The 15977-nt window shown below is 45.2% G+C and overlaps 1 protein-coding gene across 1 annotated transcript in view; it reads right to left on the bottom strand.

Moving 5' to 3' along the window:
* The window catches only part of ARHGAP25 (Rho GTPase activating protein 25), a 624418-nt gene that overhangs the window by 471242 nt on the left and 137199 nt on the right, over positions 1-15977 (bottom strand). The window contains exon 2 of the mRNA XM_069618880.1: positions 3841-4043. Coding sequence (XP_069474981.1) covers positions 3841-4043 — 203 coding nt within the window. The remainder of the gene's footprint in view (positions 1-3840; positions 4044-15977) is intronic.

Genomic DNA, 15977 nt, shown 5'->3' with positions numbered 1-15977 from the left:
CTGTTTGGTGAAAGAGAGGGTGGCGTCTAAGTAGAAACCTAATGTTTTAACTTATTTGGCAACTCTGATGATGTTGCCATCGATGTTAAAGGTGGTGTATTTGTGGCCGGGTTTATTAAAGATTGGGGGTATTGCCGAGGATGATGAGCTCAGTTTTGTCATCATTCAGGCATAGACCGTGGGTAGCCATCCATGCCTGGATGATGAGGTAGACTCTATTCACCCAGGCCAAATCCTTGTCATAATCTCCCGTCAGCGGTATGAGGATCTGGGTATCATCTGCATAGTTAGTGTAGGTGATACCAAGACCATCAAGATCATCGAAAAGGGGCTTAGTGAATATGTTGTACATGGTAGGTGAGACACATGAGCCCTGTGGCACTCCACAGGTGTTGGGAATGGGGTCGGCAGATGCTGATGGAGAAAAGACAAGCATGGTCCTGTTATTCAGGAACGATTGTATCCAGCCTATTGCTTCTTGAGAAAAGTGCGCGGCCGAATCCAAATGGTTACAGAGGACTTTGTGGTCCACCAAATCGAACGCCGCCAATAGGTCAAGTAAGAGTAACAGGGAAGTTTTTCCATTGTCTCTGAGTGCGTCGATTTGGGCCTTAAGGTCTATCAGCGCTGTTTCGGTCCCGTTTTGGGGCCTGAAGCCTGACTGACGGACTCCTAATAGTTGGTTTTGTTCTAAGTATTTCTGTATTTGGATGTATGCTACCCTATCTAGACTTTTAAGCAGGAAAGCAACTGTGGTAATTGACCCGTAGTTGGTGGGTATGGGTGAATCTAGTGATGGTTTCTTGAACAGTGGGAGTACCCAGGACTCCTTGAGGTTGCTGGGGATCGTGCCAGTGGAGAAAGATGCGTTAATTAGCTTTGAAATGAAAGGTGATAGGTCTATGGCAGCATCTTTAATAATTTGTGCTGGGCATTGGTCTCCTTGGCAGTTTGATGGTTTGAGGGTGAGGATGACTTTTTCAACCTCTAGGATTGACACTTTAGAGAAGCTGAAACGCAGTATGGGTTTGTGTGAGGGCGTGGACATGTTAGTTTGTAGGATTGAGTTGGGAAGGTTTTCTTTTTTCACATTAGCGATCTTATCCTGGAGGGATACTACTTTGTTAGATAGAGATTGTTTAATGCTGGTGCACCAATTTTTGTCCTTCACACAGTTGTCTGGCACAGGGATTGGAGTTTTGAGTTCTTTTAGGATTGTGTATGTATGACCAGAAGCATCTCCAAGGCTCCGGAAAACCTGTAGTTTAACCGGGACAGGCATTGCTCAGGACCTGAGATCCAGCAAAGTAAAGTACATATGGGTTTGGTTCCCGGAGCCTGGGATCTGCTCCTAGCCATTACCCGTGGGCAGCATGAGGTACCAGCAGACTGTCCCAGCCTGTTGCCCTGCCGGACATAAGTCCACACCCTCACCCACAACCAAGGGGAAAAAGGCATGATTACAAATCTACACTATGGCACTAAAATTAATCAAAACTACCTGGGTCCCCGTCAATACCGCCACAGGGTGAGGGGTTTGCTAGACACTCGCACTACTCCTATGGTGTGTTGTCCTTTCAAAACTTAAGCTTCCTCCTGCCAGCAGAGACAACACCTATCACTGTGAGCTTTATGGTTTAACTCTGCTCGAGCATAACAAGCACATCAATAACACTGCAAGAACCAGTAAGCTCTGTGTATTGATTTGCATCTTGCAATTTTTATCATGCTATCTACAGTATTGAGTTGAGTTTTGCAATACGTAGAATCGCCCAGAAAACGCCAGTGCATGCTACGATTACAAACAGGAACAGTACCAGGGCCATTCCACTTTTTCACTTGAAATAAGACTTGGCACACAGGGGATGGGGGGGGGGGAGTCGTGCAGCTGTCCCAATTTTTGCCGCCATCTCACAAAGCAAAATACGTATTACATTCAGTACATTAAGTTAGTGCATTGCAGCATGCACGTTACAAACTGCCTTTGCTAGTGTCCTCCGGCCACCACCTCTCTTGGGCCACTAGCAGTATCCAGCAGCATTCTCATCACCTTGTTGCCTTTTTACTATGGTTCCAACTACATTAGCATTTTGGTGACAAAAAACGTAATAGCTTTCCATTGGACCTGTCGGGCCTGATCCACAAAGCAGGATTTCCTATTGAAAAGCACTTTTGTAAATCGGGTCCTTCGTGTTTCAGCTTGCCACTGACTGCCTGTCCCCAGATATTCTGAAGGCATAAACCCAATCCCTGCATTCATGCATCTCTATAATCTATACACCCCATGGGTGCATAGAATGGCAAGGAGGAGGGGGGTGCAAGCATCATTTTGAAATTGGTTGTATAAGAGGCGTTGGCTGGGGGGTTTGAGGGGGCTATAGCCCCTGGTCTTTTGGTTGTAGCCCAGATAGAATCTCAGGGGCTACAACTAAAAGGCTAGCTAGCCCCGAGCCCTGTCAGTCTCAACATTTCCATAGCCCCAGACCTTTTCCAGACCTAGCAACTCCACATCTTCAACCGAGCCTCCATATAGGATGCTGTATTCAATACATAACAAAGGCTGACGACAGCCCCCATCTCTCCCAGAAACATAATGCTAGCATGCAGTCGCGTATCCAGCCCGCCATCACATTTCAAAGCACTGGTGGACATTAAAAACGAGACCACAGGAGGACGTTTGAGTTCTGCATTGGGTTCCATGTCCTGGAATGAGGTCTAAAAAGCGGTACAGAATACTAGTAACTTTAGACAAACATTGAATATACATTTCTTCTGGATGTTGCCCTAAATCTAACCCCAGATGTACAGAGCAACCAGTCCTACGGACTAACTCAATCCAAGCATGTTGAGCAGCCTCGGAAGGATGGCTCGGGGTAATGTGCCCGCCTTGGAAACAAGAAGACACTGAGCAACACAGGTTGGATCCCCGGGTCCGCGCTTAGAAACCTCTGGGTATTAAGCGCGTTATAAATAACCTATCATATAATTTCCTCCACATGCAAAGGCAGGCAGGCAGCACATGATTACGGCAAGCAGGGAGTCCTGCCCAACACCTTTAAGGATTAATGTACGTTTTGTGCTTTCATTATGTTGGGTATTCATTGAGCACAACCCCAGCTTCGGGAAGCAACGGCCCCCTGTGCATGAGATGCTTACAGGGGGACTCTTTACGTTCAGGGTGACGGGCAATACTGAACAGTTACAGTGAGTGGGGAACACGTATTAGTGCAGAGATGGGGCGCGGGGAATGGGCTGTAAATACTGGTCATCAGGAGGAATGTATGGCTCAGTGGGTTCGGTGCACTCGGTGTCTCTAGCGGGGCATGCAAGAGGTGCTTCTTGAAGAAGAGGAGCGTGATCTCTTTTCTGAATTACATGAGGGTAGGAGTGAAGTGCAGCTGGGCACTTTTCTCCAGCATAGACACTTCGGTTATAGAGAACACTTTAATGCAGGGGTCTGCAACCTAATGCTCTACACATGTTTTGAACTACAAGTGCCCTGATCGCCTACCACTGCATATGCTGGTTGGGGATGATGGCAGGGGTAACACAAAACCTCTGGCGAGCCGAAGCTTGCAGACACCTGCTTTAATGTGAGTGAGGCTCTTTAAGGTGATATGGAGGAGTGTGGATATCTTAATGGGGGTCGGGCACTTTGGCATGGCACCATCAGGACAGAAACTACAAAGCAGAAGGTACAGTAAAAGGCAACACAACAGCTTTAACGCAGAATGGGAACTGTGTGATAGGATGCAGACTGCAATGCAGAAAAGGCTGTCAGTGGCCTCCAGTGATGTGCACCCAGGGCTTTAGAATGCAGGGAGAGGGCGTGGGTCTTACCTGGGCTTTTACGTCCTCCTCATCCTTGTAGTAGCACAGCCTCTGCTCCCTGAGCACAAAGTACCTATGCTGCCAGTTCCTCACGATGGACCTCTGCTTCTTCAGCCAGCCACGCTTGAGCGGCGGATCCAGCGGAGGTGGGGACATGGGCCCCTTGCCGCCGGCCACGGCCTGGTCACCGGTCATGACGCTCTTCGACCTCACTGCGGAGAGGAAGAGAGAAGTTGGCTGACTGACAGACATGTAGGTCCCTCAAAACGCGCACAGCCAGACCAAAATGCGGGGGTTGGGTGTATGGAGCCAGTCTAGCGTTATCCTTGGTCACAGAAAATAAGTACTGGGGTGCACCCTAAATATCTCGAGAGGTGGGAGGCCAGGGTATCTGCCTCCAGCAGCTTGCAGGCTGTGTTTTTTGCAAACGGAAGTGGCTAGGGAATGCGTCAGCGCGGGCACTTCCTTCTGCGCGCGTAGGAGGGTTAGTCTCGCAACAGCGGACGGGCGCTTGCTTGCACAGCATTTGTATTTCTCTGGGCCGAGGCTCTGACATTCGAGGCAATGCGTTTGTGTTCGTCACAGCTGTAGGCCAAAGTGAATGCGAGTGTAGTGGCCGGACAAAATGCATTGTGTGTTTATAAAAAGAGGTTACATCTGTCATCTTGGGAGTCACCCCAGGCTTCCACAGCTGGGTTCTCGCCAGTGGTGGTGGCCCACCCACACCACACTGCCTGCATTGGTGGTTTACAGTAACCGTATCCAGCCTTACTGTGGCAAGGGCGTCTAGAGGCAATGCACACAGAGGACAGGTCTGTGGCGACATAGATGAGAGGTCGGAACTTCGCAGTACAGAGTAAAGGCTCCCTACCGCGTGCTTCTTTCAGTACTGTTGGGCTGCAGAACTCTCAGGCAAGATAGACCAATGGCTCCCAATGGCTCCAGGAAACACCACTGGTTGCAGCCCAAAAGGAGGTGCCAGGGTGCAGTGCTAACAATCAAAACGGTACTCCGAGATTTCCCTGCAGAATGTCCACGCACATATGTCAGTGCGTCACATTCACTGCAATGAAAGTCTCGGGCAATGTATCGATTTTAATAAAGCATACAGTAAGTTAAAGCATACAGTAAGTTAAAGCATACAGTAAGTTAAAGCATACAGTAAGTTTGGGAAAGGCGATAATGACGCGAGAGAGTTCGTGGAAGCCGGGGGTTTAACGGTGGGATGTAGGGGATGGGAGTGCCCCCCCCACACACACACACTTTGCAGCTGCGAGGAGTTTAACACATTGTCAATGAAACAATTGACAGCAAAAACAAGGAGCTGGAAAAACACCTGGCATTTTAAATCACTCCTATTTTTAAAATACCAGCTAATTATGAGCCGAGACGGCATGGCACATGGGGACATAGAAGTATTGCATGCAGTAAATAACACACGTTTACCCCATGCTATAAATTCAGTCTACCCTGTAAATATCCCATTTAGTCCCAAGGCATAGTAAGGTGGTATTTTAAAAATAGGGGGTATATAAAATACCGTAGGTTTTCACCACTGCATCAAACTCATAACAAGAGCACGGGTGTTCTACCGAAGTAGAGCATGTGCACCTTTTGTGTGTTTAGGCTGCAGGTGGTGTGATGGTGGCTATGCTGCATCATGGCTCTCTGGAACAGACCGTCCTCCCCAAAAGGTCTCCATTGCCCCGGTGCCTCCAATGCACGGATCAATGCACTGTAACCTGCCTGCATGTGTGGCAAAACTCTGTGACTGAGTCTCTGGTGCTAAAGGCCTGGTCTGCGACCCTGTTTAGGGCACGGACAGATTATAAGGCGGCGTGACGCTGCGCATGAAGGTCACTGCCGTTGTGCCATTTGGCAGTGCTGGTCACATGTCGCTAGCACCCACTACTTCTATGAACTCCCTGGCCATGCCATATGACATATACAGAGAACTTTGAAGGCGGTTAGCCCATTTTCAAAACACAACTTCTTAAAGGTTAGTACAGCGCCCAAAGCTTGCAAAAACAATGAATCCCTGATATTGGTGATTCAAATTGACTAATACAAAAACATAAAAATATGGAAATTATAAATGTTATTACAAAATTATTACAGACAAAATGCTAAAAAACATTTGCTAAATTGCAGATGCAGTATAGTTAAAAAAGGAAACAACTAATCCCCCAAAAGCCTCCCCCCTTTTTTAAAAGTACCCCCACACCAAAACCACTAGTCCCTCTCACAACCCCATTTTTTGTTTTTTTCAAAATTAGTTATTTTGGTATTAGTTTTTTCATTCTTTATTTTTTCATTAGTTATTTTGTATTCAATATAATGATGATATGGCATTTATAACGCGCCTATATATAAGTGTTTCAAGGCGCGAATCACTGCATATGGCCTGCCTCACACCTCTGCAGATGGGAAAATATTTGGTACCACTCAAATCAGGGCCATAGTGCACCATGGCTATTTTTTTAAAATAAAGCGCGTGAAATGCAGTGGAAAGCCAGGGCAACACCCAGGTCCATTCGGGAGCATCAGAGACTCATTCGGGGAAACAAAAGATTGCCTCAGGTCTATAAAAACAACACAGCTACATATTATCTATCACTCTCCGAGCAGGCTGAGTAGCAAGCACACCGTCCCATTCCCACTATGGAAGAGGCCTGGTACCTTAAAAGTATGTCAGTATGGTGCCCTCATTCCTGGAGGCGAGCCTGTGGCACTTTAGAATGCACCTAGCAACCAGTATCCTGCAGGTTTGTAGGCCTTGAACAGTGTCAGCCATCCATAATGGTTGATGGAGCAGTGGGCTCCAATTATTCAGAGGTTGCCACTGCAGTATCTAGTATGGCTTTCCCATTCAGTAAACATGACAAGGAGCGCAAACTTGTCCTACTAGAGGACATCGGCCTCTGTGCCTACAGGTACAAGCAAGAGCTCAATAGCTCTGGCCCATAAGAGGCTGTGAGGTCATCTGTTTTGAGGCTCATATGGCCTTTTAGACTTCCACTTGCATGAGAAGCTTGTCCTTCCTAATCTGGGCTCTTTGGTGAGATACTTGACCTCCTTCAGCCCTTGCTGAGGTTTAACTTGGTGGGGGGAACATGTCGATCACTTCCCACCCTACTTACTGTTTCAATGCAAAGTGTCAAAAATGAGCCCAAAAGTAGCAGAGTGGAGCTGTAATAGTTTATTGAGAAGCCACCCTCAACATGTGGAGTTCCTTCCCTCCCCACTCAAAGTGTGATGCAACAAACTGTTTAACCAATTATTGTATTCAACCCTACATCAGACACATATCATGCTCCTTGGATCCCCCCCCCCCCTGAGCTAACAATTAGCCAAGAACCAGGCCGGTGTACAGGAAATATATTTGGATTTAATTAAATTAAAAGTAATAGAAATCCTGCAACTACACCCGCCACCTTCTTTGTGGCTCACCAATAACTTCTTGTTACACAAATCAATTATACAAATTATTTAAGAAAATAAACACTAATCACAATTCTTTGCTTTCTACAAATTTCACTTCAAGGAATAATGAAACTGAAAAATAACCAAAACATTTTAAATGTAGTCCTGTGCAATTTTGATTTTCCTGCGGGCTAAAAAGACTAGCAGTAGGATTTCAAGATTGGTACAACTACATATGGCAATTATGATTTCACCCACATTTTTGGTTTAAAATAATGATTTAACCATTTGTTTCTCAGACCCCCCTACTTTGGTCTGTGTTGGGGAAGTCAGACATAAAAATTGGAATGATTTGGGGAATTTAGGATTTTGGGCTCCCTCCACTTAAAGGCCTGTGCTAGGGGAAAGTTGGACAAAATAAATTGAACTAATTTAAGAAGAATAACGCTCCTCTACCTTAAAGAAGTCAGGGTCAATGGGACAAAAAGGATTACCCAATTAAAGTATAGGCTATAGTTTTTCAGCGCACAATGGGAAGTGAGATTTGTTCATTTTAAATTTTAAGAAAAATCACCCCCGTAGTGTTCCACCAAATGGGGAATTGATTAAATTAATCGTTTTAGTTAAGTAGGCTATGGATCTACACTGTTTTGCCCCTCCCCCCACCCACTATAAAGGGGAAAGGATTTAAGACGAGCAGACTCCCCACCTTTTGGTTTCCCAGGACTCAGTTCTACTTACATAGAAAGACTCTGTTTAAAGTTCAGGACAGCCAGCTACATGTGAGGACACTCTGGAAAGCTAGGCCATGGGTCTGGTCACTCCACTCTAAAGGATGGCCTCCCGTTCTCCACCATAGGACCCAGTCAGCTCTTAGGCCTTCCTAGAAATAGACAGCTCCACTCAGATGCACTGTCAGCAATCTCCTCTGGTGTTTCCTTGCAGCTGTCAGATGTTAAGTTTCATCAGTGCTCTTTGATGGTACATTTCAGCAGCTCCATCACTTCCTCCTAGTGCAGTCCCCCTTATATAGCAGTGATGACACAACCAATTTTACAATCTTGGGGACGTACCCTGCCATAGTTCTCGCAACTAGGATTGGACAGTTACCCTTCTGTCTCCTCCCCACTCCAGCCCCTCTCTATGGATTCATTTAAGAGTCTGGAGCAGACATATGGCAGCTTAATTTACAAGCCCGATTACGTCAACCTTTTTGCAAACACTAGTTATGTGGCAAAACATAATTTTACTAATAAATGGCACAATATACATATTTTCTGATTCAGCGAATCATGGGGAATTAAATAAGACGATAGCCTGGTCTGCATCATGTTGCACAGCCATGTGGCAATTTTCTGCCTTTTCCGTAAAAAAGCATAACACTTATGAATATGTAATTTATTACCCATATTCCTAATTTTACCCTCCACTCATTCACCAACTCTCACATTTGGAACATTTTCAGATCAGAAACACATCTTACATGGCCATTACAGTTCCCTGAGTCTCAGGTGGATGAATTTCATGTCTCCAAAATCACCTGGAAATTGGCTAAACAAAATTGTACATAAATGAAGATAATCCAACTTATGGCTGCTGAGAAAAATGCCTAAGTTATAATAGTCCTTTTAAATTAATTATAAATCTTCATGTGGGATAAATGGCAATTCTCCTGCCTTCAGGCCATATGGTCTCACTGGGTCAGTCTGTAACCAGAGTTTGCATTATTCTCTTTGTGGTTGCAACTTGCTCTTTGAAGTTGGTTGCCTTCAGTTTTCACACTTTTAGTCATGCTCCAGCCAAGGGGAACAATCCTGCTATTACTGCCTTCAGAGCCAACAAGTCTGGGGAACAATGGGGTTTCCACACCTTTAGCAGGACAGGACACACTTTATTGCAGTTGTAATTAGATGGAGTGTTTAATATCCAGACTTGCATTTGGGTATTTCTTTTTGAAGTTTTCTCACCCACAAGCCAAAAGGCTTTGCCTTGGGCCAAAGTATTTTCATGGAATACAAAGTGGCCTTTCAAATGGCACTGGAATTTTGTATGCGAAACATAATATACATTACTTTTTGTCAACACACACCATGGGCCTCATTACAACTCAGGCGTTAAGGGTTAACGCCACCGTTAACCCTTAACGCCTGATTCTGATTTTAATGCCTGATTTTAGCAGGCGTTAAAATCCATGGCGCTAACCCGCCATGGTGCTAATTACGCCGCCGTAATTTACGGCGGCGTAATTAGCGCCTTCCCCACTCCCATTATGCCCTATGGGGCAAAAATGGGAATGGGGAAGGGAAAATGGGAAATGGGGATTTACCGCCCCACTCACCTTGGAATGGGGCGGTAAATCCGCCATCCACCATGGTGTAAACAGAGTTTACACCATGGTGGTAAAGTTAGTGCACTTAGCACCAAGGTTGTAATGAGGCCCCATGTCTTTTTCCCAGATCTTTTTTCCAGTTAGCAGTGGAACAGTGTTCACATTTAAACTGCAAAAACACATGCCTATCCATTTTTGAGACAGTGTTTAAAAATCCTGTTTTTCATGTGAAAGGGACCTTTGATTTTTCTTCTTGCTTTGTAAATTAAAATGCTGCTTTTCCTTGGATAATGACAGGTGGGCCTTTTCCACATGGCCCTTCAGTTTTACGTGAAAATACACATGCAATGCCATTTTTGGTTGCTATCAGTGTGGGAAAATCCTGCTTTTCAGGTGAAAGGGACCTTCATTTTGGGGATTGAGGCAGAGATGTGAACTGAGAATGACAAGGTAGAACAGGAGCATTTAAAGCAGTTTTGTGGCAGCACTGTGGCAGTGAGTGCCACTTGGCTCAGATCTTTGACACATTGGGACAGAACAGAGGCAGTGAGGGTGACATGGGGTAGAGCTGGGGCAGTCAGAATAACATGAACATCTGTTTTACAGGGCCAATGCTGGCATATATTGTTGAAACAGGCCCCATGGTATTATTCTAGCAAATACAGTGTGAAAATGTGTTTACATGGACAGTTTTAGCATTTATTGCTGACACAGGCTCCATGATTGGCTTCGGGCACAATCAGCATGAACGGGGGACAACATGACATACACTGTTGAGCCAGGCCTCATGATATTCTTAGGGCAGGAGGAGCAGTTCTGGCATATTTTCATGAGAAAGGCCTTCTTATTATAATATGTTTTACAGTGGTAATGCGGGAACCAACATCACCTCGGCCCTTATAGTCCTAGACATCGCTGCAGTATTTGACACCGTCAACCACAAATCATTAATAAGGAGACTGGAAGAAGTTAGACTACACAGCATAGTGCTACAGTAGATGATGCCTTTCCTCACAGACAGAATAGAAACAACCCTGGTTCCAACCTGGTTCCCCCTTTCAGATTCATTTAATATTGCATGTGCAATCCTGTAAGGATCAAGCTCATCACCTCTGCTTTTCAATATATACATAGCCCCACCTACGAGGCTCATTAAAACACAACTTCTCCTTCTACAACTATTTGAACAACACACAAACCATTTTCAAAAAGACTGTAACAAGCACACTAACATCGCCCTCACCAACGGCCATTCACAAATGAACACAATTAACAACTTAAAACAGAATCTGGACAAGACAGAAATCATGATTGTTTAACACAATGCCACACTATAGCACCGATACCTTGTCTGATGGTAATAGGTGCCTGATCAAAAACCACAAAAGTGAACAAGAACCTCACAGTCCTGTACCCACAAACCAATGCATTAATAAAGAAATGTTCTGATCATCTTTGCTCAGTCAGACTGATGATCCCGTTCCTCGCCTTCTTACATAAAACCCTCCCCATCGTTCCTTTGGTTCTTTCAAGAAACCATTAGGCCATTATCACATACCTCAGCATTTTAGATTACCTGAAAAAAAAACGCATTGTGACAAAGTCCCCGGCCAGACTCTGGGAATTGAAGGAGGTGGGACTAGGGACCATAGCTAATGGGAGATCGGCCAGTGGGCAGCATGGGAGTATCCCCTGGTCAAACTCCATTGGACCCTTTCGTGAGGCAGAATCCCAGCAATCAACACAGACAGCCTCCTCAAGTTAAAAAGAGCATTAACCTCCCACTAGCGAGACTCAAACTCCCAGATAACCAAAACCTACACAATGATTCATACAGTCAACTTTGCAGGCAAAATACTTTAAAACCGTCTCTGTTAGTGTTGCCAAATATTCTGCGGTAGGGAATAATTCACTTCAAAGATCAAAATAATTGTTCCCGCAGCCCCAAGTGTGAGTGCAAGATCCGTTGCCAGTTCTCTGTTTTCTGGCAGGGTTTCTATATACAAATGTCTTGCCATTGCGAGAGCCACTATAGGATCAAAATGAGACTAATGTAATGTCCTCTTGGCCGGCACCTCAGCAAAAAATGTCAAAAGATTGCAAAAAATTCTAAATAACGCCCGCCACGTGGCCCTAAACATTCCTAAGAGGGAACACATCTCAGCTGCCAGACATTCCGGACACTGGCTCCCGGTAAAAGAACGTATCCTTTTCAAGACACTTGCCATACCGCACAAGTGCCTCTCACAGACAGCACCAGCATACCTATTGGAGAAACTAGTCAGAGCAGTCTCAACCAGGCCTACAAGGGCACACTACGCTAACCAGCTCTACACCCGTAGGGTTAAGCGTACTAAAGCAAGGGGTGTAAGCTTCCCATTTTTGCTTCTAAACAAAGGAATGCCCTGCCACCCTCCCTTAGGAATGAATCGTCTCACCATGCCTTCCGCAAAGCCTTGAAAAGAAGGCTATTCAACTAAGACACACAGGCACACCCCAGCACCACTCTGCCAATTCGATAACTCCAATTGCACTTTAACTAGTGTGCAATTTCTAGCAGCACCAGGTTCCTTTGTAACTGTACGAACTTCGGTCTGCTCTACGTTCATTGTTTTCATGGGCCTCATTCTGACTTTGGAGGTAACCACGTTGCTATTTGTGGCATGGCTGCCTCCAAAATCGTTCCGACTCCGGCCTGGTGAATGGAGTAATTACCGGTCCATTTTGAGGTCGGAGGGACCGGTAATTCCCCATTCACCAGGGCCATTCCCCATTTCCATTTGAGCCCCCATAGGACTCAATGGGAAGGGGGAAGGCGGCAATAACGGTACCGTAAATTACGGTACCGTTATTGACCCCGGTGTCCCTTTGCGGGTCCCGTCCTTAACGCCTGCTAAAGGACCCGCAAAGGGAACTCATAGTAGGGCGCAAAGGGATTACCAGCACCGGTGTCATTACCGGTGCCCGGTATCCCTTTGCGCCCTACTTGTAATGACCCCTGTGTCTGTTTCATCTCTGTTACTGTAACAGCGCCACGATGCCCAAGGGCTGGCCTGTGCACTTTATAAATATAGAAAATAAACAAATAAATAAATAAATGATACAAGCTTACCAACCTGTTGTCTAACAGTAGAGATTTCCTTCACAGGTGGATACAAAGTTGCAATTTTACCAGAGTAAAGCATTCAATACACATCAAAAGGGAATAAAAAGACTGGCAAAGTATTCAGCTGATTCACACACTCAAAGAGAGGGAGCTGTCTTCTTCCCAAGCAGTGCTCTGCAGTAACAGGAAAGGGCAAGTGGATTCCTTGATGACAGACAGGCCAGATAAAGGCTTAGTTCTGACCCCTGGAATCCATAGTTAGCTCACATGAATCTGACAGGCAGCCAATCCCGGTTCTAAGACAGAGGGACACAGCCTCACAAAGATCCCATCTCGGGGAGAAGGAACACAGGGCTATAAAAGACCATAGGCTCAATTAGTGTTGTGGGTGTTTGTAGCAAGCAGGCCAAAGTAGAAACATTTAGCTAGCAACAGTAAGGAGGTTGATAGAAAAGGCCAGGAGGTGGGTGGAGAATATCAGGGGATTAGTGAGGAGGTTTGTGGTGAAGATCGAGAGGTTGGTGGAGAACAGGAGGTTGGCAGAGGAGAACATGAGATTGTAGAGAAGATGCAGAGGTTGGGGGAGAAGATCAGCATATTTGTGAGGTTAGTGGTGAAGGTCAGGAGGTTAGTGAAGGGGAGCCGGAGGTTGTCAGGAAGACCAAGAGGCATGTAGAAGAGACCACGGAGGTGGAAGGATTTCGAACGAAGGTTATTCACAGTAAAGAAGTGGTGGCTGGAATGTTCTACATAAATTGGTGAGGAGGATTTGGAAAGGCAATTGGAAGCAAAAAGGGGAGAAGAAGGTGATCAGAAAAGGTGAAAAGGAGGGTAAAGAAAATTAGGTGGTGGTGAAGGAGAAGGAGGTCACGGGATTTCAGGAAGGAGTGTCAACAATGAACCCTGTTATCTAGTGAGCACAGGAAGGTTCCAGAGGGTCTAGTCTGCAGAGGCAGTGGATAGAGCTTAGAAGAGGAATGAACACCTGGCAAGGAATATACAGGAGGATCTGTGAGGTGAAGAGATGCTCAAGATCAATACCTGGTGACAAGAAGATAGGTTAGGAAATCCAATTCTAGAGACACAAGCAGACCCTACTCTATGGCTCCACCTGCTGACAGATGACAGACTCTTTTCAAATGGAAACCCTGAGATGCCGTTTTGGGAGAACATAGTGAGAGCCGAAAGGACATTTTGATGACGGTGTTGTCAACCCCAAAAAATCACAATTTACAGTTGACTAGAAGAAGGGTTTGAGAGCCCCAAAAAACCACAATGGACAGTTGACAAGAAGAAGGGTTCAGGAGACGTGAAAACCTGCAAAGATCAAATTGAAGGATTTGGGTACCTCAAAACACTAAAGCGGATGGGTAAGAAGAAAAAAGGTTTGGGAACCCAAGAAATGGTAAAGTAAGTTATTTGAGAATGTGATATCATACCGTTTGTTAAATTATATTTGAAATGGCTTGTTTTAATTGGTTTATATAGTAACCCAATCCAGTATCTGTGTACAGTTCACAGTTGTTGCAAATAATCATATTTTTTTTGTATTATGTATCTTTGAATTTAAATGTATTAACAACAATTGGCTACTTTATTTGCGATTGGAAATGTGTCTTTCCTTTTTCCCACAGTATGTTCTGTTCATGCTGCATTTCTACTAAATGCAACTCACACGGTAAAGGAATACATTAACAAATTGAATTGTTTAAAAAGCTACGTTGGATTTGGGAATGCTTTTCATTTGTTATGTTATGGTATGTTATGTTATATTGTTTATTTGTATCCTGCCTGATTGCCACTGGCTGCACCTTATTTATTAGCTGTACAGTATGTAATTTTCAAGTTATTTTGGAAAAAATGTTCTGAAATGTGTGTGATTTTGACAGGGTTTTTTCAAAAATTCTCTCACAGGGGAGAAGCTCCCCCTCGTACTCGCTGCGCTCACTCACTACATTGTATAGTTAATTATGTCCCACCACTTTCTAAGCCCACTAGCCAGACCCTCCAGCTTATAGCGATTTTGCGATCCCGCAAAATGCCGCGAAAATGGCCGTTTTGCGCAAAAAAATGCAGCAAAACAGCAGTTTTGTGCAAAAACAGCATTAAAAAAAATGTTTTCTTGTTTTTTTAAGTAATCTGCAAAAATTACTGTTTTAAAAAAAATAATACTCAGAGTGCCAGGTTCTCAACCTTTTTTTTTTTACACATGAAATGAAATGCGCTAACACATCTCATCACTTGCGCCCCAAAAAAGTGCAGCCCAATCCACAAGGGACACATGAATGGGTAAATTTTATATCCGCGCCCATTCAGATGGCCTTTTTGTTTTTTTCCTGAAATATATTTATTACATACGATGCGCACATGAATAATCTAATAAAGTGGCGTTTCTGTCAATTTAAAAGCGCATCCCTCATTTCCAAGCAAGATGCACTTTTAAATGTGCAGAAATTGTAGGCAACCCTACGCGCACCGGATGTGGGGCTGCTACTGCATGACAGGGTCTTTCCTGACCCTGTCATTGTTATGGTAATACATGCACGAGTCTCTTTAGAACCTTGTGCATGTATATTCCATTTGAGAGTGCCTTGCCAGTTGGTGCTTCCACTGTGACTACCCCGGGGGCCTCGAATAAAGCTCTTACTCACCTCCATATAAGTGTGCCTCTTTATTACAATGGCGACGAGGCACCGTACCCCGAGGCCCCCGGGAGCGTATCATGCCACCTGACTGCGAGCACAGCCCCCCCCTTTCGCTGCCGCCGACTTCTGCTGACAGCTGACAGGCAGGCCGCTGCGGGCGCTGTCAAGAGAGGCCTCGACATCCTTTCCCCCCACCTTCAGTTTTACACTGTAAAGGGTGCCGCTCCTCCCCGCTGGGAGTTCAGAGCGGCGCACATTGCACTCCTGCCCTACTCCAAAAGTGCTTCAGACAGCAGGAGCTGTCCATCTATCAGGTCAGAGGAGGGGGGAGGACGAAGTGAAACTTACACTTTCCTTTCATTTGGCATTTTATGTGTAAAACGGACGAGGTGAAACGTGCGCTTTCCTTTTGCTGGCATTTTTTTGTGTAAAACCCTCACCGCTGCCCTGAGCAGTACCCTGCATCATTTTCAAAAGCTGCTAGCTGTTGCCCAGCAACGCACACACAGCATTAGCAGTCTTCATTCTCTCAATGGCTACTCTGACCTTCGGGGACTAATCACTCACTATTCTTGGTCCATTGTGACATCACAACTGAACATTCCATCAGGTCTCCCCTGAACCAGCCAACCTGCGCTCCCAG

This window comes from Ambystoma mexicanum, chromosome 10 (assembly GCF_040938575.1).
Source record: "Ambystoma mexicanum isolate Mex_15411 chromosome 10, UKY_AmexF1_1, whole genome shotgun sequence".
Taxonomy (NCBI): domain Eukaryota; kingdom Metazoa; phylum Chordata; class Amphibia; order Caudata; family Ambystomatidae; genus Ambystoma; species Ambystoma mexicanum.
This window is presented reverse-complemented; position numbering and strand designations above follow the sequence as displayed.